Here is a 22696-nt window from a genome sequence, read left to right as displayed (position 1 = left end):
ATCCCCCACCGAACACAAATTCTACCGTGTCCTCGGTTTCTAGGACCACGACAACAACGAAAAACTTTCGTTATAATCAACTAGAGAACCAGACCTACCTCAACTAGAGTTTTCTTACCAAGGCTAATGTAGGTTGATCGATTAATAAGATAGGAAGCAGCGGAAGTAGCTTCATCCAAAAAAGGCCTATTCAAATATGAACAAGACAACATGCAACATGTCTTAGAGAGGATAGTTATGTTCCAACGCTTAGCTACACCACTCTATTGAGGCATATAATGTATAGTGCAGTGCCTAGCAATGTGTTGAGACTTACAATATGCTTTAAACTCATCAGCCACTGCCATAATGGTCTAACTCTGAATTTGTTGATCTAATGGCCACACTCCTTTTTACATATTTGCTTTGCCTTGATGTAACCTCCGTGATCGCTCCACGTGTCACCTTTGATTCCCGTTTAAAATGCTCTCCGAGTTCTAAGGTCAAACCCATGAAACATCGCTGGCTGGTTTTTCGGGTTCAACCCCCGAACCGCCGCAGATAGCATATCCATACACATCCCCCACTTCCTAGATATGTGTCATGTCGGTCCTCGACCACATCTAGCATATCCATACACATCCCCCACTTCCTAGATATGTGTCATGTTGGTCTTCGACCACATCGGCAACACGTCTAATCTATCATGTCATGACACCTATCAGTCTTCCTTAGGTATCAGCCACCATAGCTAGTCAACCGACTTCTCTGATCCCTCAATCAAGTTTTAGCGCTCATCCTTCATCGCCCTCGGCACGAGCCAATATAATATTTTCCTTCGTTGTCGACCACTGCCAATGGACTCCATACCTGCACACCAGAAACCAAGTGACATGTTGTATACACTTACACCCTGATTAGTCTACTTAACCCAAGATGACACTTTGACGATATATCTTTTATTCATTTTCTTTCTTTTATATATTTATTTTAGTTTTCTACATTTATTTCCCATGTATTTTTTATAATAATAAAATATTCTCTAACAATAATTATAGGGTTGGTTTCGACTTTTGGTGTCCTGACATTAGATAAGATTGTGGATTGACTCCTTGACGTGAATATCATGTGAATCCAGTACTAAAAAGACTTCAGAACAGGTATCTTCGATAAGTTTTTTTTTCCCAAACTCGATAGCCTCTCATATTTTCCTTAACTCGGTCCGTCATTGTCTGAAAACCCATGTCCTTGTTGCAAGTAATTTGCAGTCTATATATCAAGGATTGCAAGTAATTTCCAAACAGAATTGTCGGGTCCTCTTGAATATGGTGGTGATCTCTTTCAAACTACTTTCCAGTTGCGACACTGGCAGTGGACAAGTGCAAGGGAAGCCATGTAATCGCCGGACCTACACAGAGAATTGGACATATATACAGCAATTAAATACTTGTACAACAGAGCATATATATATATATACAGAGAGACAAAGAGAGAGGCAGGCGAAACCTCGATCCATACGGCGACTTGCATGCTGCAACAATGTGAGATTTTGCCATATCTGCATCTTTCTGCTCAGCATCAAGTGTAGCAAGTAATTATCTTCACACTCGTAGTGATACAAAGAAATGGGCCTTAGAGATTTGGATATGATGAGGCGTTGGTGATTTTTTTCTTTTTATATATAAATTTCGGTCAAATTTAAGGACGTTTGACCTAAGACAAGCCAAAATACACTACAATTTGGAACGCAGGGAGTAATCATAAATGGTTTTTATGACAAGAGAATTGGATCCTCCTATTTGTTGGATCTTTTATGGGCTTAGCCCATTTATTGAATAAACTCTAGGAACAATTGGATCTATACCATTAAAAGATCCAAACTTTAGATATATACCATAGACCCCACATGTCATTGACTCATGTGGACCCACATGTAAGTGAGATAGTAATGGTATGGATCCAAAGTGGTGATCTTTTAATGGTATGGATCTAAATTTCCCTAAACTCTATGATATGTAATGATAGAGAATACCAATAGTACCATATTGGAAGTTCAAGGGTCTTTTGGCTTGACTTATATGATGGGAATTATTCCACCTAAGGCTTTGTTCGGTTATTCCCAATATACATGGATTGGATGTGATTGGAAAAAATTAAGAATAAGTTTGACTTGTTTGGGATTCAAACTCATCCAATCTCACTCAATCCACATGGATTGAGCGTTAACCGAACAAGCCCTAACTTGAGAAGTCAAGAAACGGACAAGGGCGTGCCACACGCGCGCGCACGCCGCCGCCCGGGCTCGGGCCGGGCGAGGCGTGGCATGGCGGGCGGGCGTGGTTGTGTTAATTTTTAGCACTCACTAACCGCGTAAACCTTTCAGTTGCCACTAACCGCGTAAATCTTTCAGTTGTCTGTCTCTTCGTCAGCTGCATGCGAGACTCTTGTCCTTCAGTTGTCCGTCCCTTGGCGTGCAGCATGCAACCCTTCTCCTTCAGCTTCCCTTTACGAGAGGTTAAGCACGAGAACAGAACCATTTCAGAGTCACAACCCAGCCGCAAGTGAGAGTATTCTCATCTCGTGACTCTGCGCGCACTGAGCAGCAAGATGGCAGGTGCCTCCGAAGCCCTTGCCGTTCGAGACCTTGCACGGGGATCGGCAATTAGGTTTTTGGGGAGCGTCTACGCGACTGCCCAAAACATATTCTTCCTGGCGACATGACAAGGGAAGCTGGACAAGGATCTGGATCATCAGAGCGCATGAGAGGGTATGATCAGTTTATTTCCTTACTGTTTTACGTTCTGCAGATTATATATGTTTCATATATTAATCTGTCTTGTTTTATATGTAGCAATGATTTTATCTTATCTGCTCTATCTTATTATAATATGTTATATCTGTTTGTTTTAATTTTACAGTCATGTTGTTTATGTTTCTATCTGTTTATTTTCAATTGTTCAGTCAGTTTACATGCTTATTATATTTATATGATTTATATGTTTCATATACTTTGTGTTCTCATGATCCATATTGTTATGGATATATTTGAGATCACGTTTTCTATGGTTAATTATCTTTTATATGTCATCATCATAATGTTAATTTATGGAATTAAAATGATATGGAAAATGCCTATAATTCTAACAATCCAAAAACCTAATTTTAGGTTTTTTTTCTGTTAGAGGTTTTGCTGTTGTGTTAAAGTCTGATCCTTTTGATGGTAAAAACTTCTTGATATGGAAAGCTAAGATGGAATTGTGGCTTACTGCAATGTCTTGTTTTCATGCCGCTGAGGGCAAGCCTGCCGACTTACCTCCTGAGGATGAGGCTAAGTTTAAGGCTGAAGTCAACCTCTTTTGAGGAGCAGTAATTAGTGCACTGGATACTAAATTCCAGAAAAGCTATATCATCCTTCCTACAGGGAAAGAGCTATGGGATGCACTTGTTGGAAAGTTTGGAGTAACTGACGCTGATAGCGAGTTGTATCTCATGGAGCAGCTGTATGACTACAAGATGGTTGAAAACCGATCTGTAGTGAAACAGGCTCATGAGTTTTAGGCAATAGCTAAGGAACTCGAACTTTTTCCTTGTCCTTTGCCTGACAAGTTTGTGGCTGGCGGTATAATCGCCAAGCTGCCACCTTCTTGGAAGGACTTTGCTACCTCTCTTAAACATAAGAGACAAGAGTTCAATGTGGAAGAACTCATTGGTACTCTTGATGTTGAGGAAAGGGCTAGAACAAAGGACAATGGAAAAAGTGTGGAGACCTCTACTGCTAATGTGGTGCAGAAGAGAAACTTCCGCAAGTTTAACAAGAAGAAAAACCAGAACAAACAAGAGAATACAAATAAACCTGTTCAAACAGCACAATTTAAAAAGAAGAATAACAACAACAAGGGAAAGGGAGGATGCTTTGTCTGTAGCAGCGATCAACATTGGGCAAGAGAGTGCCCTGATCGCAAGTTCACACAGGACAAGAAATCAGCTAATGTTGTAACATCTGGGTATGGTAACTCTTTACCATTTGTTCTTTCAGTTTGTAATTCACCTGAGTGGTGGATGGATAGTGGTGCAAACATTCATGTGTGCGCTGATGCCTCTATGTTCTCTTCCTACCAGGTCGGGAGGTCTGGCGCCTTGTTAATGGGAAATGGGTCGCGTGCTCATGTTCTTGGTGTTGGTACGGTCATTCTGAAGTTTACTTCGGGAAAGACGGTGCCATTGAAGAGCGTGCAGCATGTGCCCTCTATCAAGAAGAATCTCGTTAGCGCTTCTATGCTATGTCGAGATGGATACAAAGTTGTTCTTGAGTCTAATAAATGTGTTGTGTCGAAACATGATACTTTTGTTGGTAAAGGATATGACTGCAGAGGCTTGTTCCGCTTATCCCCGCATGATGTGTGTAATAAAATGGTGAATTCTGTTCATTTTTCTGATGAGTCAGATTTATGGCATTCATGTTTTTGTCATGCAAGCTTTGGCTGTCTTATGCGGTTAGCAAATCTAAATCTAATTCCTAAATTTAACTTGGTCAAAAAGTCTAAGTGTCATGTGTGTGTTGAATCAAAACAACCCCGCAAGCCTCACAAGGCTGCTGAGGCGAGGAGTTTGGCACCTCTAGAACTTGTTCATTCTGATCTGTGCGAGATGAATGGAATTTTGACCAAAGGTGGTAAAAGATATTTTCTCACTTTTATAGATGACTCCACTAGATTTTGTTATATGTATCTCTTAAAAACAAAAGATGAAGCGTTTAATTATTTTATGGCCTATAAAGCTGAAGTTGAGAACCAACTTGAAAGGAAAATAAAACGGTTAAGGTCCGATCGAGGTGGAGAATATTTCTCTAATGTGTTCGATGAGTTCTGCTTGGAACATGGTATTATTCATGAGAGGACACCGCCATTCTCACCTCAATCCAATGGGATTGCTGAAAGGAAAAACCACACTCTAACAGATTTGGTGAATGCCATATTGAGTACAGCGGGATTATCCAAGGCATGGTGGGGTGAGGCGATTTTGACAGCATGTCATATCCTGAATAGAGTTCCAACAAAGAACAAAGAGATCACACCATTTGAGGAATGGGAAAATAGAAGATTAAATCTCTCATATTTGCGCACTTGGGGTTGCTTGGGTAAAGTGAATGTGCCAATCAACAAAAAACGTAAACTTGGGCCTAAAACTGTTGATTGTATATTCCTTGGGTACTCTTTTCACAGCACTGGGTATAGGTTCTTAATTATACAATCTGATGTGCCTGATATGTATGTTGATACTATCATGGAATCAAGAGACGCAACATTTTTTGAGAATGAGTTTCCCATGAAGAATACACCTAGTGATACAAGTCATGAGACTATAATTCCCCATGAGCACGAACTGTCTATTCATATAGATCATGCTGAGGATCCTCACGTGCACATCCCTGAGGAGGATGGCACTTTAGTCACTCGAAAGAGCAAGAGACAGAGGGTTGCAAAATCCTTTGGTAATGACTTTATAGTGTACCTTGTGGAAGACACACCAACTACCATTAGTGAGGCATATTCCTCTCCTGATGCTGACTTATGGAAGGAAGCAGTAAGGAGTGAGATGGAATCTATTATGTCTAATGGAACATGGGAGGTCGTTGACCGTCCTTATGGTTGTCAACCTATAGGTTGCAAATGGATCTTCAAGAAAAATTTTAGGCCTAATGGTACAATCGAGAGGTACAAGGCAAGGCTTGTGGCCAAAGGATATACCCAAAACGAGGGTGAAGATTTCTTTGATACCTACTCACCAGTGGCTCGATTGACTACAATCAGCACATTAATAGCTGTGGCAGCCTCTTATGGTCTTATCATTCATCAGATGGATGTTAAGACAACTTTCCTTAATGGAGAGTTGGATGAGGAGATCTATATGGATCACCCAGAAGGGTTCATTGCGGATGGTCAAGAGAACAAGGTGTGCAGGTTGATAAAATCAATGTATGTCCTAAAACAAGCACCTAAGCAATGGCATGAAAAGTTTGATAATACTCTTACAGCTACTGGTTTTGCTGTAAATGAATCTGACACGTGTGTATACTATCGGTATGGTGGGGGTGAGTCTGTTATGCTGTGCCTTTATGTTGATGATATCTTGATCTTTGGATCAAATCACAATGTGATTGAGGAAGTTAAAAATCTTCTATCGAGCAATTTTGAAATGAAAGATTTGGGAGAAGCTGATGTCATTCTAAACATCAAGCTTGTTAGAGAAGCTGATGGTGGGGTAATTTTGTTACAATCCCATTATGTGGAAAAGGTATTAAGTCGCTTTGGTTTTAGTGACTGTGATCCTGCTCCAACACCTTATGACCCTAGTGTGCTATTGAGAAAGAATCGGAGAATAGCAAGGGATCAATTGACATACTCCCAGATCATTGGCTCGCTCATGTAACTTGCAAGTGCAACAAGGCCAGACATCTCTTATGATGTGAGTAAGCTAAGTCGGTTTGTGTCAAAACCAGGAGATGATCACTGACGTGCTCTTGAGAGAGTGTTACGGTATTTGAAAGGTACTATGACATACGATATTCATTATACTGGAAACCCAAAAGTGCTGGAAGGCTATTGTGATGCCAACTGGATTTCTGATGCTGATGAGCTTTATACCACAAGCGGATATGCGTTTCTGTTTGGAGGTGGCGCCGTTTCCTAGAAGTCTTGCAAGCAGACTATCTTAACGAAGTCTACAATGGAAGCAGAACTCGCAGCATTAGACACTGCTGGGGCTGAGGCCGAGTGGCTTCGTGATTTCCTATTGGATTTACCGGTAGTTGAAAAACCGATACCGGCTATTTCCATGAACTGTGACAACCAAACGGTGATTACAAAGGGTAACAGTTCTAAGAATAACATGAAGTCTACAAGGCATGTTAAGAGGAGATTGAAATCTGTCAGAAAGCTGAAAAACTCCGGAGTTATAACGGTGGATTATGTCCACACATAGAATAATCTGGCAGATCAATTCACTAAGGGTCTGTCACGCAATGTGATAGAAAGTGCATCGAGAGAAATGGGTATGAGGCCCATGTGAAATCTACTCTACTGGTAACCTACTCTATGTGATCGGAGATCCCGTGAATTAGAGTGGAGAAATAAGCTAGAAATAGATTGTGAGGAAAGATCCCTTTTTTAACTCATTTCTGATGCACATCTTTCCTATCTGTAAGGCAGGATGGTTTTTACCTTAATGTATTCCAAGAGTCTTATAAAGGTGAGATGTTGTCCTACAGAACATCTTCTGAGAAATACACCTATATGAGTCAGACTGTTGGTCACAGTCTATGGGACTTGGGTAATCCCTAAATACTCATTAAAGGCACTGAAGTGTGACTTATATGCTTCTAAACAACGGGAATACCCTTTTGCAGCCTAGTATCAGCAAAGGATTTGAGTGAATCTCACTTCGCACAAAACTGTCAATTCAAGGCTTAGTCCATTGTTCAGTTGTGAATGAGTGAAACTCTTATTCTAGATGGATGTTCAACTTAACAGTCTCCATCGAAACACTGGTATATCAAAGGATTGTGATTCTGATACTTCATCATTACAAACCCTAGAGTTTGGTGAGGATTGTTGGATCTTTTATGGGCTTGGCCCATTTATTGAATAAACTCTATGGTGTGTAATGGTGGAGAATACTAATAGTACCATATTGGAAGTTCAAGTGTCTTTTGGCTTGACTTATATGGTGGGAATTATTCCACCTAACTTGAGAAGTCAAGAAACGAACAAGGGCGTGCCACACGCGCGCGCGTGCCGCCGCCGCCGGCCGGGCGTGGCAAGGCAGACAGGCAGGCGAGCGCGCGGGCGTGGTGTGGTTGTGTTAATTTTTAGCACTCACTAACCACGTAAACCTTTCAGTTGCCTGTCTGTTTGTCAGCTGCATGCGAGACTCTTGTCCTTCAGCTGCCTGTCCCTTGGCGTGCAGCATGCGACCTTTCTCCTTCCGCTTCCCTCTGCGAGAGGTTAAGTAGAGGAGAACCCCTGGCACTTGGTACACGAGAACAAAACCATTTCAGAGTCACAACTCAGCCGCAAGTGAGAGTATTCTCATCTCGTGACTCTGCGCGCACAGATCAGCGAGAGGGCAGGTGTCTCCGAAGCCCTTGCCGTTCGAGACCTTGCACGGTGGATCGGCAATTAGGTTTTTGGGGAGCGTGTACGCGACTGCCCAAAACATCTTCTTCCTATCGACATGACAAGGGAAGCTGGACAAGGATCTGGATCATCAGAGCGTATGAGAGGGTATGATCAATTTATTTCCTTACTGTTTTACGTTCTACAGATTATATATGTTTCATATTGTCGGGGACCATAATTAGGGGTACCCTCAAGACGCCTAATTCTCAGCTGGTAACCCCCATCAGCATAAAGCTGCAGAGGCCTGATGGGTGCGATTAAGTCAGGGATCAGTCCATACGAGCGACTCGATCACGCCTCGCCCGAGCCTAGCCTCGGGCAAGGGCAGCCGACCCCGAGGGATTTCCGTCTCGCCCGAGGCCCCCCTTTAACGGCGGACACATCTCCGGCTCGCCCGAGGCCTTGCCTTCGCTAAGAAGCAACCCTGACTAAATCGCCGCGCCGACCGACCGAGTCGCAGGAGCATTTAACGCAAAGGTAGCCTGACACCTTTATCCTGACGCGCGCCCCCCGGCAGAGCCGAAGTGACCGCCGTCACTTCGCCGCTCCACTGACCAGTCTGACAGAAGGACAGCGCCGCCTGCGCCACTCCGACTGCAGTGCCACTTGACAGAGTGAGACTGACAGGCAGTCAGGCCCTGCCAAAGGCGCCATAGGAAACTCCGCTCCGCCCGACCCAGGGCTCGGACTCGGGCTAAGCCCCGGAAGACGGCGAACTCCGCTCCGCCCGACCCAGGGCTCGGACTCGGGCTAAGCCCCGGAAGACGGCGAACTCCGCTCCGCCCGACCCAGGGCTCGGACTCGGGCTAGGCCCCGCAAGACGGCGAACTCCGCTCCGCCCGACCCAGGGCTCGGACTCGGGCTAAGCCCCGGAAGACGACGAACTCCGCTCCGCCCGACCCAGGGCTCGGACTCGGGCTAAGCCCCGGAAGACGGCGAACTCCGCTCCGCCCGACCCAGGGCTCGGACTCGGGCTAAGCCCCGGAAAACGGCGAACTCCGCTCCGCCCGACCCAGGGCTCGGACTCGGGCTCAGCCCAGGAAGACGGCGAACTCCGCTCCGCCCGACCCAGGGCTCGGACTCGGGCTAAGCCCCGGAAGACGGCGAACTCCGCTCCGCCCGACCCAGGGCTCGGACTCGGGCTCAGCCCCAGAAGACGACGAACTCCGCTCCGCCCGACCCCAGGGCTCGGACTTCGCCCTGGCCTTTGCCGAACGATCTCCGCCTCGCCCGACCCAGGGGCTCGGGCTCGGGCTCGGCCATGGAAGACAGACTCGACTTCGGCTTCGGAGGAACCTCCACGTCGCCCGGCCTAGGGCACAGGCCCGCCACGTCAACAGGAAGCGCCATCATCACCCTACCCCGAGCCGACTCGGGCCGCAGAGAACAAGACCGGTGTCCCATCTGGCTAGCTCCGCCAGATAGGCAATGATGGCGCCCCGCAAGCCCTGTGACGACGGCGGCTCTCAGCTCCCTTACGGAAGCAGGGGGACGTCAGCAAGGACTCGACCGCTCCGACAGCTGTCCCTCCGTCAGGCTCCATTGCTCCTCCGACAGCCACGACATCACACCAGCAGGGTGCCAAGATCTCTCCGGCTGCCACATTGGCATGTACTTAGGGCGCTAGCTCTCCCTCCGCTAGACACGTAGCACTCTGCTACATCCCCATTGTACACCTGGATCCTCTCCTTACGCCTATAAAAGGAAGGACCAGGGCCTTCTTAGAGAAGGTTGGCCGCGCGGGGACGAGGACGGGACAGGCGCTCTCTTGGGGCCGCTCGCTTCCCTCACCCGCGTGGACGCTTGTAACCCCCTACTGCAAGCGCACCCGACCTGGGCGCGGGACGAACACGAAGGCCGCGGGATTTCCACCTCTCTCACGCCCGTCTCCGGCCACCTCGCTTTCCCCCCTTCGCGCTCGCCCACGCGCTCGACCCATCTGGGCTGGGGCACGCGGCACACTCACTCGTCGGCTTAGGGACCCCCCGGTCTCGAGACGCCGACACATATATTCATCTATCCTATTTTATATGTAGTAATGATTTTATCTTATCTGCTCTGTTTTATTATAATATGTTATATCTGTTTGTTTTAATTTTACAGTCATGCTGTTTATGTTTCTATCTGTTTATTTTCAATTGTTCAATCAGTTTACATGCTTATTATATTTATATGATTTATATGCTTCATATGCTTTGTGTTCTCATGATCCATATTGTTATGGATATATTTGAGATCACGTTTTCTATGGTTAAATCTTTTATATGTCATTATCATAATGTTAATTTATAGAATTAAAATGATATAGAAAATGCCTATAATTCTAACACTATTCCCACCAAACCAGCTCTTAATTATATTAATATTCTAACAAAGGCCCGTATTTGCGTAATGTTTTTTTAATAGGAACAACTATAACATTGCGATACAAGCTCAATGAAATAGCGGATGTACCCTGTGTGAGAAATGTATAAATTTTAGAATGTTCATCAATTAATAGATAACCAAAATGTTGACGAAAAAAAAATCAAGGGTCTCACTAGAATGCAAGAATTAATGGCCACACATTTCAAACAAAACTTAAATGGTTATTTCCATACCTGAGATTCATAGTATAGTCCAGCATACAGTGAAGAATAGAAGACCTCACCATCAGTTCCACTCGAAAACTTTGCAACTAACTAAAGCCCAAACACAAAAACAAAACCACGCGAAATATCAGGAAATATTCAAAAAGAAGCTATAGAATTAACACAAACCGCACATAGACATCGGCTTCCGGTGAAATAACCTTTTCAGGATCTGCACCACTTCTGAGCAGTGCATATGCTTCACGCATTACAGGTCTCGAGTCCAAACCAACCTAAAAAAAAGTGAATGAAGGATAAGTTAGAACTGATGCATGAGACTTGAACAAGTACACCCCGAAGGCGAACCTGCCTCCAAGAACCGCTTCCTTGCTTCTTCAGTCCCGTACAGCTGCGCTTCACACAGAAAGCACCATATGGACTCCTCGGTGTCGTTCGGGTTAGCTGCAACGTCTATCCTGAACTGCTCTGCACCTTCTTCAAACCTATACATAAGTTTGAATAAATTAAAATGCAGTATATGTTATTACAGAGCTCTCCCTCCAACTTGGATAATTTTTAGTTTTGTTTTCTTACACACCTGTCTAGGTAGTACAGCGAGAGGCCCCGTTGCCAAAGATCTGAAACAAGGCGTTAGCTGCTGCAGGCATAGGTGTAGCGTATGCAAGAACGCTGGCAAATTAATTAAAAGCAGCAGGTAAGAGCTAGTACATTGCTTCTGTCGCGGGTCCATCTCGATCGCCTTGTCAAATTCTGCCAACGAGCCAGCTACATCTCCCTGCCGGAAAAGCTGCATACCTCGCCGGACGGCGAGGGACGCAGCGGCGGCGGCGCCAGCTCCGCCGGAGATCAGGTCCCAAATGCCGGCCGCCACTGGGAGGAGGAGCCGGCGAGGTACCGCTGGCGTGGCCGCCAAAGAGAGCGTTGTGGGGGCCGCCAGTGGGGCCAAGCAGTGAGGGCGGATGCACCCTGCGGCGCCGGCTGGAAAACGGAAGGAGGTCGACGCCTGGTGGAGGAGGGTCGTCGGAAAAGCGGGCGCCATTTTGAAGGGGAACGAAGGAGACTTGTTGGTGGAAAGAAGATGTACAGATATGTCAAATGCTATCCCTTCTCCTTCTCAAGGGATTGGAAACGTGAGGTCAGTATGGCTCCATCAAATTACTCCTGAGATTTAGGGAAAATTGCCGAGCTGAGGGAGGGCGAGGCCCGGAGCAGTGGCGAGCTGAAGCCTCGTGAAGCTGCCGCGGCCACGACTGCGTTGTTTCCGGGGCAGAGGCAGATGACTGACGGGCGCAAGCCGCACGAAGCGGCCGCCGTCACCGGTTGCTGCATGCCGAGGCGCAAGGGCCTCGCTCCGGCTTGGTGAGGCAGGCGTAGGGACGGCGATTTAATCCGTGGACGGATTCGTATATAGACATGTTTTTTGACCTATGGATTAGACGGTATCTAGTCCGAGTTAAAGTGAGCATGGATTTAGATATTAAACCTCACATGCGGATTATCCATTGGATATCCGAAATTAACTAATACTTCATTTTTTTACCTAGACAAGTAGATAGCCGGAGCTGGCCCAGGCCACACATGGATACACCGGCATCACTGCATTAGCAAACCCTAATCTCTAACATTGGCAATTTATCTATTTTGTTGTTTGTCATGATGAATATGATTCTACTATCATTAACTAAAAAAATTCAACCTCAGCTACTATAGTGGTGGTTCTGTGCTGAGATTTCCTGGTATGTTTTCCATATATAATTTCTTTATGATAAAACATTATAACTAGAAAAACAAAATGTTCTTTAATTTGCATGTCTCCTGCTATTACGCACTAGCATATTGTCTTAGTCACATATACAAGGCTTAGACGCTTAGCTAGTATAGTAGTATTCTTGTATTCTTGTACAAGGCTGCATCTTGACTGATAATTGGGAAGAAATTTGATTAATTATGTTATTGAATTGTTGAAATTATTTTTTGTCATATCCGATGGATATCCGAAACCCAATGGATATGGATATGAATTTCTACCCGCGGGTATAGTCACGGGCGGATATTATCTGTGTCGGCGTTTCGAGACCGGGGGGTCCCTAAGCCGACGAGTGAGTGTGCCGCGTGCCCCAGCCCAGATGGGTCGAGCGCGTGGGCGAGCGCGAAGGGGGGAAGCGAGGTGGCCGGAGACGGGCGTGAGAGAGGTGGAAATCCCGCGGCCTTCGTGTTCGTCCCGCGCCCAGGTCGGGTGCGCTTGCAGTAGGGGGTTACAAGCGTCCACGCGGGTGAGGGAAGCGAGCGGCCCCAAGAGAGCGCCTGTCTCGTCCTCGTCCCCGCGCGGCCAACCTTCTCTAAGAAGGCCCTGGTCCTTCCTTTTATAGGCGTAAGGAGAGGATCCAGGTGTACAATGGGGATGTAGCAGAGTGCTACGTGTCTAGCGGAGGGAGAGCTAGCGCCCTAAGTACATGTCAATGTGGCAGCCGGAGAGTTCTTGGCACCCTGCTGGTGTGATGTCGTGGCTGTCGGAGGAGCAATGGAGCCTGGCGGAGGGACAGCTATCAGAGCGGTCGAGTCCTTGCTGACGCCCCCCTGCTTCCGTAAGGGAGCTGAGAGCCGCCGTCGTCACAGGGCTTGCGGGGCGCCATCATTGCCTATCTGGCGGAGCTAGCCAGATGGGACACCGGTCTTGTTCTCTGCGGCCCGAGTCGGCTCGAGGTAGGGTGATGATGGCGCTTCCTGTTGACGTGGCGGGCCTGTGCCCTAGGCCGGGCGACGTGGAGGTTCCTCCGAAGCCGAGGTCGAGTCTGTCTTCCATGGCCGAGGCCGAGCCCGAGCCCCTGGGTCGGGCGAGGCGGAGATCGTTCGGCAGAGGCCAGGGCGAAGTCCGAGCCCTGGGGTCGGGCGGAGCGGAGTTCGTCGTCTTCTGGGGCTGAGCCCGAGTCCGAGCCCTGGGTCGGGCGGAGCGGAGTTCGTCGTCTTCTGGGGTTGAGCCCGAGTCCGAGCCCTGGGTCGGGCGGAGCGGAGTTCGCCGTCTTCCGGGGCTTAGCCCGAGTCCGAGCCCTGGGTCGGGCGGAGCGGAGTTCGCCGTCTTCCGGGGCTTAGCCCGAGTCCGAGCCCTGGGTCGAGCGGAGCGGAGTTCGCCGTCTTGCGGGGCCTAGCCCGAGTCCGAGCCCTGGGTCGGGCGGAGCGGAGTTCGCCGTCTTCCGGGGCTTAGCCCGAGTCCGAGCCCTGGGTCGGGCGGAGCGGATTTCGCCGTCTTCCGGGGCTTAGCCCGAGTCCGAGCCCTGGGTCGGGCGGAGCGGAGTTTCCTATGGCGCCTTTGGCAGGGCCTGACTGCCTGTCAGTCTCACTCTGTCAAGTGGCACTGCAGTCGGAGTGGCGCAGGCGGCGCTGTCCTTCTGTCAGACTGGTCAGTGGAGTGGCGCGCGTCAGGATAAAGGTGTCAGGCTACCTTTGCGTTAAATGCTCCTGCGACTCGGTCGGTCGGCGCGGCGATTTAGTCAGGGTTGCTTCTTAGCGAAGGCAAGGCCTCGGGCGAGCCGGAGATGTGTCCGCCGTTAAAGGGGGGCCTCGGGCGAGACAGAAATCCCTCGGGGTCGGCTGCCCTTGCCCGAGGCTAGGCTCGGGCGAGGCGTGATCGAGTCGCTCGTATGGACTGATCCCTGACTTAATCGCACCCATCAGGCCTCTGCAGCTTTATGCTGATGGGGGTTACCAGCTGAGAATTAGGCGTCTTGAGGGTACCCCTAATTATGGTCCCCGACAGTAGCCCCCGAGCCTCGAAGGGAGTGTTAGCACTTGCTTGAAGGCTTTCGTCGCACTTTTTTGCAAGGGGACCAGCCTTTCTCGGTTGCATTTTGTTCCGGTGGGTGCGCGCGAGCGCACCCGCCGGGTGTAGCCCCCGAGGCCTCGGAGGAGTGGTTTCACTCCCCCGAGGTCTTAATGCCTTGCGTAATGCTTCGGCTGGTCTGGTTGTTCCCTCATGCGAACTGGCCGTAGCCCGGGTGCACGGTCGGGGCCCAAGTTCCCGGGCTGGTATGTTGACGCTGTCAACGGTTCGGCCGGAGCCGGGTTTGCGAGAGCAGCCCCCGAGCCTCCGTACAGGGCGAGAGGGCGATCAGGGACAGACTCGGCTTTTTTACATACGCCCCTACGTCGCCTTTCCGCAAGGAGGAGGGGGGGGGGAGAGCGCCATGTTACCCTCGATGGGCACCGAACATGGTGTCTCCGGTGAGCTGCAAGCGGGTAATCCGAGTGGACGTCCGTGCCCCATTCGTTGGGAGTCGGCTAGGGGCCCAGAGGCACGCCCAAAAGTACCTACGGGTGATCTGCCGGACCCGGTCCCCTGGCGACTGGGTCCGAGGGCTCGATGCCTCCCTCCGATGGGATTCCGTTACAAGATCGCTCCCGCTGGTCTCGGAAATGTCCTAGGGTACCTCGAGAGCGCAGCCCGAGCCTTGGTTATGTATCGAACGTACCCCTGGTCATCCCTCGCTCGACGTCTGAGGCGACTGTGAACCCTTCGGGGCCAGCCTTCGAACCCCTGATCAGTAATGGGCGCGGAGCCCGAGTAGCCTGAGGCAGCCGTGGAGCCCTTCGGGGGGCCGGCCTTCGAACCTCTAACCAGTAGTGGGTGTAGGGCCCACGTGATCTGAGGCGACTGTTGAACCCCTCGGAGGGCCAGCCTTCGAACCTCTGATCAGTAGGGGGGGCTCGGAGCCCGGTTCCTTCACAGGAAAGGATCCTTTTCGGGGTATCCCCCTTTCCCGGTCCCTGTTGCAAGAGATAGAGAAAGAGGAAAAAAGGAAAAGGATACGAAATCGAACGACGTGGCGTACCTTTTTTGGCGCGGTTATTACGGCGAAGGCGAAGCGTCGCCCGCTTCTCCTGCTAGAAGCGCCGCCTGTCCCGCCGCGGAGTTAATCCGTCGGGGCGAGTGGTTGGCGGGGCGGCCGTTGCGCGTGCGCGAGCCGTTCGAGGAACGGATCACGGGCGCCCTGTCTTCACGCCGTGAGAGGGGGTTCTCTTGCTGCCCCCGGATGGGACGTGAGTCTGGCCGACGACGTGACCGCTGCTCCCGCCCGCCTGCCACCGTCATTACTGCCGGCCCACTTTCGGCTGCATTGACCGTCGCGCCAGGCTGGCGCTGCTGGGTCGTGCGCTGGGCCGCCTCGAGTCGCGGTATTGGTTCCGCAACCGAAGAGGCGCGGTGGTGGCGCAAGTGGCGGTGCAGTTGTTTGCATGCAGCATCTGGCGCGCCGGTTGCGTGACGCGTGGGCCTGGGCCTCCATGTTGGCGTGTTGGGAGTCGGAGAAGCACGTCCACCTGGCGCGATTGCATGCCGCCTGCATGGCTGCCCGCCCCTTTCGCCCGTTGGTCTGGGCAAAAGTGGGGGGGTCGCTTGTAACTGCTGGGCGGTTGCGTGCACCACGCGCGGCGGTTTGGCTTCTTCTGCTCCGAGCCGGTCTGCGCGACATGCGGGACCCAGCCCCCGCGCCGCAGGGGAGGGCCTTGGAGCGTGTTGGAGAAGACTCAGCCCGCGACGTTTGGGGGCGCACGTAGGGAGAGTTGCCTTTAAAAGGAGGGCGACCCCTTTCGGAAGGCGACCATGTCTTCTCGCTCCCTTGTGCGTCGCGTCTTTCCACCTTCCAAGCCCCCGGATGGGGGGTACCCGCCGTCTTTTCGCCTCATCGTTGGAGGAACGCAACTCCGTGGGAGTTGGTACCTTTCAGCCATCGTTCGGCTTCAAGGATTTTCATCATGCAGCCCGGCTGCACCCCTCCACCGGCGGTCACCCAAGATGGTGACCTCCGGCTTGATGGTGGGGGAAAGCGAGCCGGGCTGCGGCCTCTGCCCCTCCCTCAGCCTCAAGGATTTTCATCACCAGGGCTGGGGAGGGGAGTGTGCCGAGTTGAGGTCGGCCCCCGCGTGGGCGGCGGCCCGCTCCTTCACTCAGTGATCGGAGGGAGGAGCGGTTGTCGTCCGTGGCGCTGGCAGCTGCAGCGTGCCCGGCTTTCGGACGCGAGTGGCTTTGGAGCCGCTCGCGGCGCCGGCGTCTGCCACGGCGGCTAGAAGAGGTTCTTCCGCCGGCGTGATAGCCAAGGCTGGCCACGGACCGACCTCCAACTCTACGGCCTTCTGCCCGCCCTTGCCTTACGAGTTTTGGCATGGGCGGGGGCCTCCTGGCAGCAGCATCCGCCCTGAGGTCAGTGCTGCCGCTGTTCGGCCCCCCGGAGCAGAAGTCGTCGTCGTCGCCGCTGCTGGAGCAGGTGACGGCGCGCCGTTCGTTGGTCTTCCGTTGCTCCGCAGGCCTTCCCCCACGGAGTGGGGTTGTTCGTACCTGCGGAGGGGGAAACGGAGTTCCGTTTGTAATGGCACTTTGAATGCCAGTGTTTTTGTTCATTATGGCTATCGAGGCCTGAACATGTATGTAATTTTGGCACGGAGCCGTGTTTTTTCCTCATTTTCGAGCACTAAGACTCGCCTGTTGATTATCTGACCCGCTTCACAAAGCATGAGTCGCCCCGTGTCAAGGTGACGAGTGAGGTATCCGTATCCCGGAGGCGTAGGAGTCCCTCGGCTCGATCGGCCTTGTTGTCTGAGGCTCCTCTAGCTTAGTTAAAGAGACCCCTTGGCCGCTCTTCGATGAGCCGAGGCCAGGGGTAGCGATATCAGCACGAACAGAGGCGGAGTTGGCTCGAAAATGAAAACCTGGTTGGCCGGAGCCTAGCCGGGTTGTCCGTCAGCGGGACCGATGCCGGAGTTGATCAGCCGAGGCCTCGGAACGGGCTGGCGCCCTTAGAAGATGGTTGGCCGAGGCCCCTGGGGTAACCGGCCGAGCCGCCTGCTCGGGCCGGATTCCCGGAGAAGTCCCTGGACCGCGTCGCCGTCCGAGGCTGGGTCGGACCTCGCCGAAGGTGTCGTCGATGCCGAGGGTGCTACAGCCCCCTTCCAGCGTGAAGACCCGAGCCTGCAGGATCAGATTGTCTTGTAGCGTGTGCCTTCTGCGGCCGCTGAGGCCAGTAAACACACCCTCGCTGCGTTGTAAAGCTGCGTCTCCTTTCCTCTTATTTCGAGCATCTGGACTTTTTTGTCGGTAACAAGGATGTTTGTGCGAGCGAGAGTTGCTTCTCGCGGAAGGTGATGAGTGAGGTATCCGTATCCCGGAGGCGTGGGAGTCCCTCGGCTCGGTCGGCCTTGCCGCTTACGCGTACTTTCACCCGTCCATGAGGCCCTGTCACCGATTCAGTCGAGAAGGCTCGAAGGACCGCTTCGGCAGAAGAGCTTCCGAACGTAAAGACTTGTTCGGTCCGCGGAATCACTTTATCCGAACGCGAGTTACTTATCGCAGAAGGTGATGAGTGAGGTATCCGTATCCCGGAGGCGTAGGAGTCCCTCGGCTCGGTCAGCCTTGGCTGCTTACGTGTACTCCGTCGTTTTCAGGATCCGCTTTTCGAAGTAGTCAAAAAGCACGAAAGATATTCTGCTAAAAGAGATCTTTTTTCGAGGAAAATTTCGACGCAGAGGGGGTCCCCCCCTTTTAGCCTCCGAGGGAGGGTCGGGCTTTGCCGAGGCGAGGCCGACCCTTCCTTGATGACTAAACTTTGCGTGGGTGCGAGGTATATGAACAACTTGAAAACATCTTAAGGGTAGAAGCGACGTAGCTGTTGGATGTTCCAAGCGTTGCCGTAGATCTCGCCTTGATTGTTGGCCAGCTTGTACGTTCCGGGCTTCAGAACTTTGGCGATGACGAATGGCCCCTCCCAGGGGGGCGTGAGCTTGTGCCTCCCTCGGGCGTCTTGCCGCAGCCGAAGCACCAGGTCGCCCACCTGGAGGTCTCGGGGCCGGACCCCTCGGGCGTCACTACACGACGGTTGATCTTTAGCGACCCTTATTAGGGACCGACGGTTGGTCGCTAAAACATATGGACCGACAGTTGGTCGCTAAATGCGTTTATAGCGACGGTCTGTGGGTCGCTAAAAGTCTAGAAAGTTAACGACTTATGGTTGGTCGCTATAGAGGTAAGTGTGTGACTGATGGTGAGTCGCTATAGGGGTACGTGATTTTTGTGTTTCTTATTTACTCACCAAAGCCCATCTAAAGTGGGCCTAGGTCAGTGTCCATCCCTCTCGGTCCCTGCCCGCCACTTCGTCTGCTCTCCATCCCTCTTCTGTCCCCATGCCGCGCCCGCCGCCGCCTAGGTCAGTGTCCATCCCTCTCGGTCCCTGCCCGCCACTTCGTCTGCTCTCCATCCCTCTTCCGTCCCCATGCCACGCCCGCCGCCGCTTGCTTCTCCACTTTTTTGACTGTTTTTCCTGCCGTCCTAGCTATGGGCTCCGCCGAGGGGGATGGAAGCGCATTGCCGGAATTCGCCGAGGTAACGTCCCCAACCGGCCGCTACGGCAAACCTCCCCAGCCTGACCGCCCGCGCCGCCCGACCGCGATGCCACCCACGCCGCCGGAGACGGAGACGGAGACGGAGCCGGAATTCGCCGAGGTCAACCCCACCGGCCGCTACGGGCGGGTAATGCCTCTCTTCCCTTCCCCCGACCACCCTCCCCGCCTCCGATTTGGATCGGCTCCATGGTTTCTGATGCGCTCATTGCTCAAAGTTCCAAGCCCGATGCCACTCTCTCTATATATGAATATGATGCCTCACATATTGCCTTTTTGTTGGGAATCCTGATCTCCTTTCATTTAAAATACGTGACCGCATTGCTCTGTTGTGACTGCCCGATGCATTGTCTCCATTTCAGTTCCCAATTCCATTTTGTACCTTCTGTCCTAGGCTATCAACTCGACATTTTGGTATGGCGGTTACGGGCTTACAGCTAGGGTGGTTTTACTTGGTGCTATCAAATGAAGACCCACATGTTTAGTACGGTCTTAAGTAAATTGTGTCGTTTTCTCCCTTTACTCTGTGCATTACATTTATCTTCAGTATGTATATATTTTACCATTCATATTGCTTGGATACTTCAAGTAACTCTGTCAATTAATCTTATGCATGTTTATGCATTTATCACTTGGAGCACTAGTTTCTAGCTGCTGGTAATTGAACGGTTTTCCATCCATCATAAACAGCGCAGTTCTAGAAATTGTTTATTTCTAGTAAGACCAAGATCATGTGCGTATGCACTTCATTTGAGAGATTCTCTTAGTCAATCTTGATAAGAAGGCAAGTCCAACATTTTCTTTAGACGCCTTGACTTTTGCGTTATGTCCACAACTGTTTTTAGCGATAATCTATAATGTTAATTAACACTTATATCTGCTTCAATGCTATCCAGTTGGGTTCCTTGATTTATATTTTATTGGCATAGATACAAAGCTTTCGATCAACTTGAAGGACTAGAAGTTGCTTGGAACCAGATCAAAGTTGGAGATTTACTTCGGAACAATGATGATTTGGAGAGGCTGAGATCAGAAGTGCGGTTGCTTAAAACCCTCAAGCATAAAAACATAATAAAGTTCTACAATTCATGGCTTGACAAAAGAAGCAACAATATAAATTTCATCACGGAGGTTTTCACATCAGGGACGTTGCGCCAGTACGTGCCTCTTTGATTGTAATTGTTTTTCTTCGGATATTTTGTGCAAGCTGGATTAAGTAACTGAAACTATTTGGGTTAACATTGTTGTTATCACACAGTCATAATACTAAGAGGAAACAACAATGATATGAACACAATTTACAAGATAAATACATTTTAGATCTTTGAAAATACATGACCTTTCTCTTGCTCAACCTTGTAACGACCTTTTCCTTTTTTGTTTAGGTACCGGATTAAGCACAAGAAGGTAGACATTAGAGCTTTAAAGAAATGGTCAAGGCAAATCTTGAGTGGTCTTGTCTACCTGCACAGCCATGATCCACCAGTGATCCATAGAGACTTAAAATGTGACAATATATTCACGAATGGAAACCAGGGTGAAGTAAAGATTGGAGACCTTGGTTTAGCGAATATCCTGGATAATGCACGTTCAGCTCATAGTATCATTGGTAAGCACAGATATATAGAAAAGTATCTGATGTTAGTTTACTTGTCCATCCAATTACTTTTAGCTATTTCTTTCAGAGTGAAAATTCCATATGGATCTTGGCTAAACATGAAGCCATAAATATGCATTTTAGTTAGGGCGATCTTCATTATTTTCTGACATGGCTATAAATGAGCAAACAGACTTGTTCAACTGTGAGTACTGTACTGGAAGCATGGCTGTGCCTAGAAATTACATAAGTAGCCGCTAGCATGATTGGTAATATTGCAGATTGGTAAATGCATTGCTAAAGTCACTGAAAAAATATTCTCACAGATCAAGATGTAACTGCGATTGCAGAAATGATAGATGCTGAAATATGTTCGCATATTCCTGATTGGGCAGCAGAGGAGTCAATTGACAACCAAGGGGATGAAGCTGCTTACTCTGAGACCCATAGTTCAGATGGTGATGAGGGAACTTCTGAACTGAGTGATGAGATCGGTTGCCGCTACACCCACATCGGCGACATGCACTGGATCTTCGCCCGCCATCAGCGCTCGTGATCAGTGTTCGTCGTTCAGTCACCATTTTGGAAACACCGGGTGGAGGGGAATATGGAATATAGGGAGATCCACAGTGTAACTTAATTTTTCAAAACATTATCTTAGCCTGTCAGGTTCTAGAATACAACCTATTCAGTAGTAACTTATTGTGTTTTCTTAATATGCTGCAGCCTTCTCAGTAGAATACAACCTACTGAGAAGCAACTTCCATTTTGCTCTAATACCAAATTCTCTACTGGGAAATGAATGTTTTCTTTGATTGCATTTGTGTCATCCGGCATCCCACAATTATAATTGTTCAATATATGTATGCATTATACTTCTCAGTTCTGTCAACTTATTGAACTTTGTGGCTGAAGTATTTTTCCTTCATGTATTACAGTGCAGAAAACAAAAGGATCTTTACCTTTGGATGGTGATGCTATGTAGAAGAACACTGCAGCAAGTTCTTCTTAGGAATAAGGTAATAAATTTTGTTCAAGAAGAAACACTTTTATATTTGCTTCAGTTTAATGCTTGTTTGATTTCCGTGGTTCTTCGTTTAATCATTTTGGTAGAAAGAAACACTTGTATCCTTAGTTCTATAATCATTTGTTTAGTGTAAAAAAGGTGTGGAGTAACGGAGCAAGAAAGAGGGTTATTGCCCCATTTTAGGTGACCAATATGTTTCCCTAATCAAAATGCGATCAGTATATGGATGATGCTTACATGATGTCAGTTGCATGGCTGTAAAAAAAAGGTGTTTAGATTTATATGAGCCATCAACTTAATGATGATTAACCTTGATTTGCAAATGTAGCAACAATATACTAATTTGGTGTACTTTTTTCTAGGGTGTTCTCGACAAAGAAAGCTTGTACCTTAAAACAGGAGGATACAAGAAGCTGGAGTGATTGTCTGAAGGCTTTTGAACTGCTTGAAGCATTAGTGTAGCTTTGGTGCTTTTGTGACTGATCAACTCTGGAGCAGCTAGAGTGATGTAGTTGTGGGCTTTTGAACAATAGCTGGAGTGATATGAAACATTAGTGATGTAGTTGTGGGCTTTTGAACTGCTTCAAGCTGGAGTGATGTCAATGTGGTGCTTTTGTGATTGATCACCTTTGGAGTTTTTGTGAATGATCTAGCTAGCTATCTGTAAATGATCTAGTTGTGAATGATATTATAATTGTGATGCTTTTGTGAATATATAATTGTGGTGCTTTTGTGTTTATGTGATGGATTTATGACTGCGGTATACTGATTAATTGTGTATGCCTTTATGATTTGTGTATAAGAATATGTGATTTGTGGTGCTTAATTAAATGTATATTATTATTAATAACAACTGTAAAAAGGGGGACTTTCTGTTGGTTGCTAAATGTATAGTATGACGACTTACGGTTAGTTGCTAAATCTCTAGTACAGCAACCCACGG

General features: G+C 49.1%; 2 protein-coding genes across 2 annotated transcripts; one reads left to right on the top strand and one right to left on the bottom strand.

The window, feature by feature from the left end:
- Positions 1-1020: 1020 nt before the first annotated feature.
- LOC103635122 (TPR repeat) lies at positions 1021-12109 on the bottom strand. Its single transcript, NM_001319729.2, has 7 exons — positions 11456-12109; positions 11325-11364; positions 11097-11229; positions 10948-11019; positions 10757-10837; positions 1486-1547; positions 1021-1387 (listed from the first exon to the last, which is right to left on the bottom strand). The coding sequence occupies exons 1-7, from the start codon at positions 11784-11786 to the stop codon at positions 1321-1323; spliced, it is 786 nt and encodes a 261-aa protein (NP_001306658.1). The 5' UTR covers positions 11787-12109; the 3' UTR covers positions 1021-1320.
- LOC100216969 (uncharacterized) lies at positions 11505-22490 on the top strand. The gene is made up of 5 exons (NM_001143349.1): positions 11505-11882; positions 20059-20286; positions 20515-20738; positions 21665-21745; positions 22116-22490. Exons 1-4 carry the CDS (start codon positions 11707-11709, stop codon positions 21709-21711), a joined length of 675 nt encoding a protein of 224 aa, NP_001136821.1. The 5' UTR covers positions 11505-11706; the 3' UTR covers positions 21712-21745; positions 22116-22490.
- The last annotated feature ends 206 nt before the right edge of the window (positions 22491-22696 follow it).

This window comes from Zea mays, chromosome 8 (assembly GCF_902167145.1).
Source record: "Zea mays cultivar B73 chromosome 8, Zm-B73-REFERENCE-NAM-5.0, whole genome shotgun sequence".
NCBI lineage: Eukaryota > Viridiplantae > Streptophyta > Magnoliopsida > Poales > Poaceae > Zea > Zea mays.
Note: the sequence above shows the minus strand (reverse complement) of the source record. Positions and strands in the feature narration are given on the sequence as shown.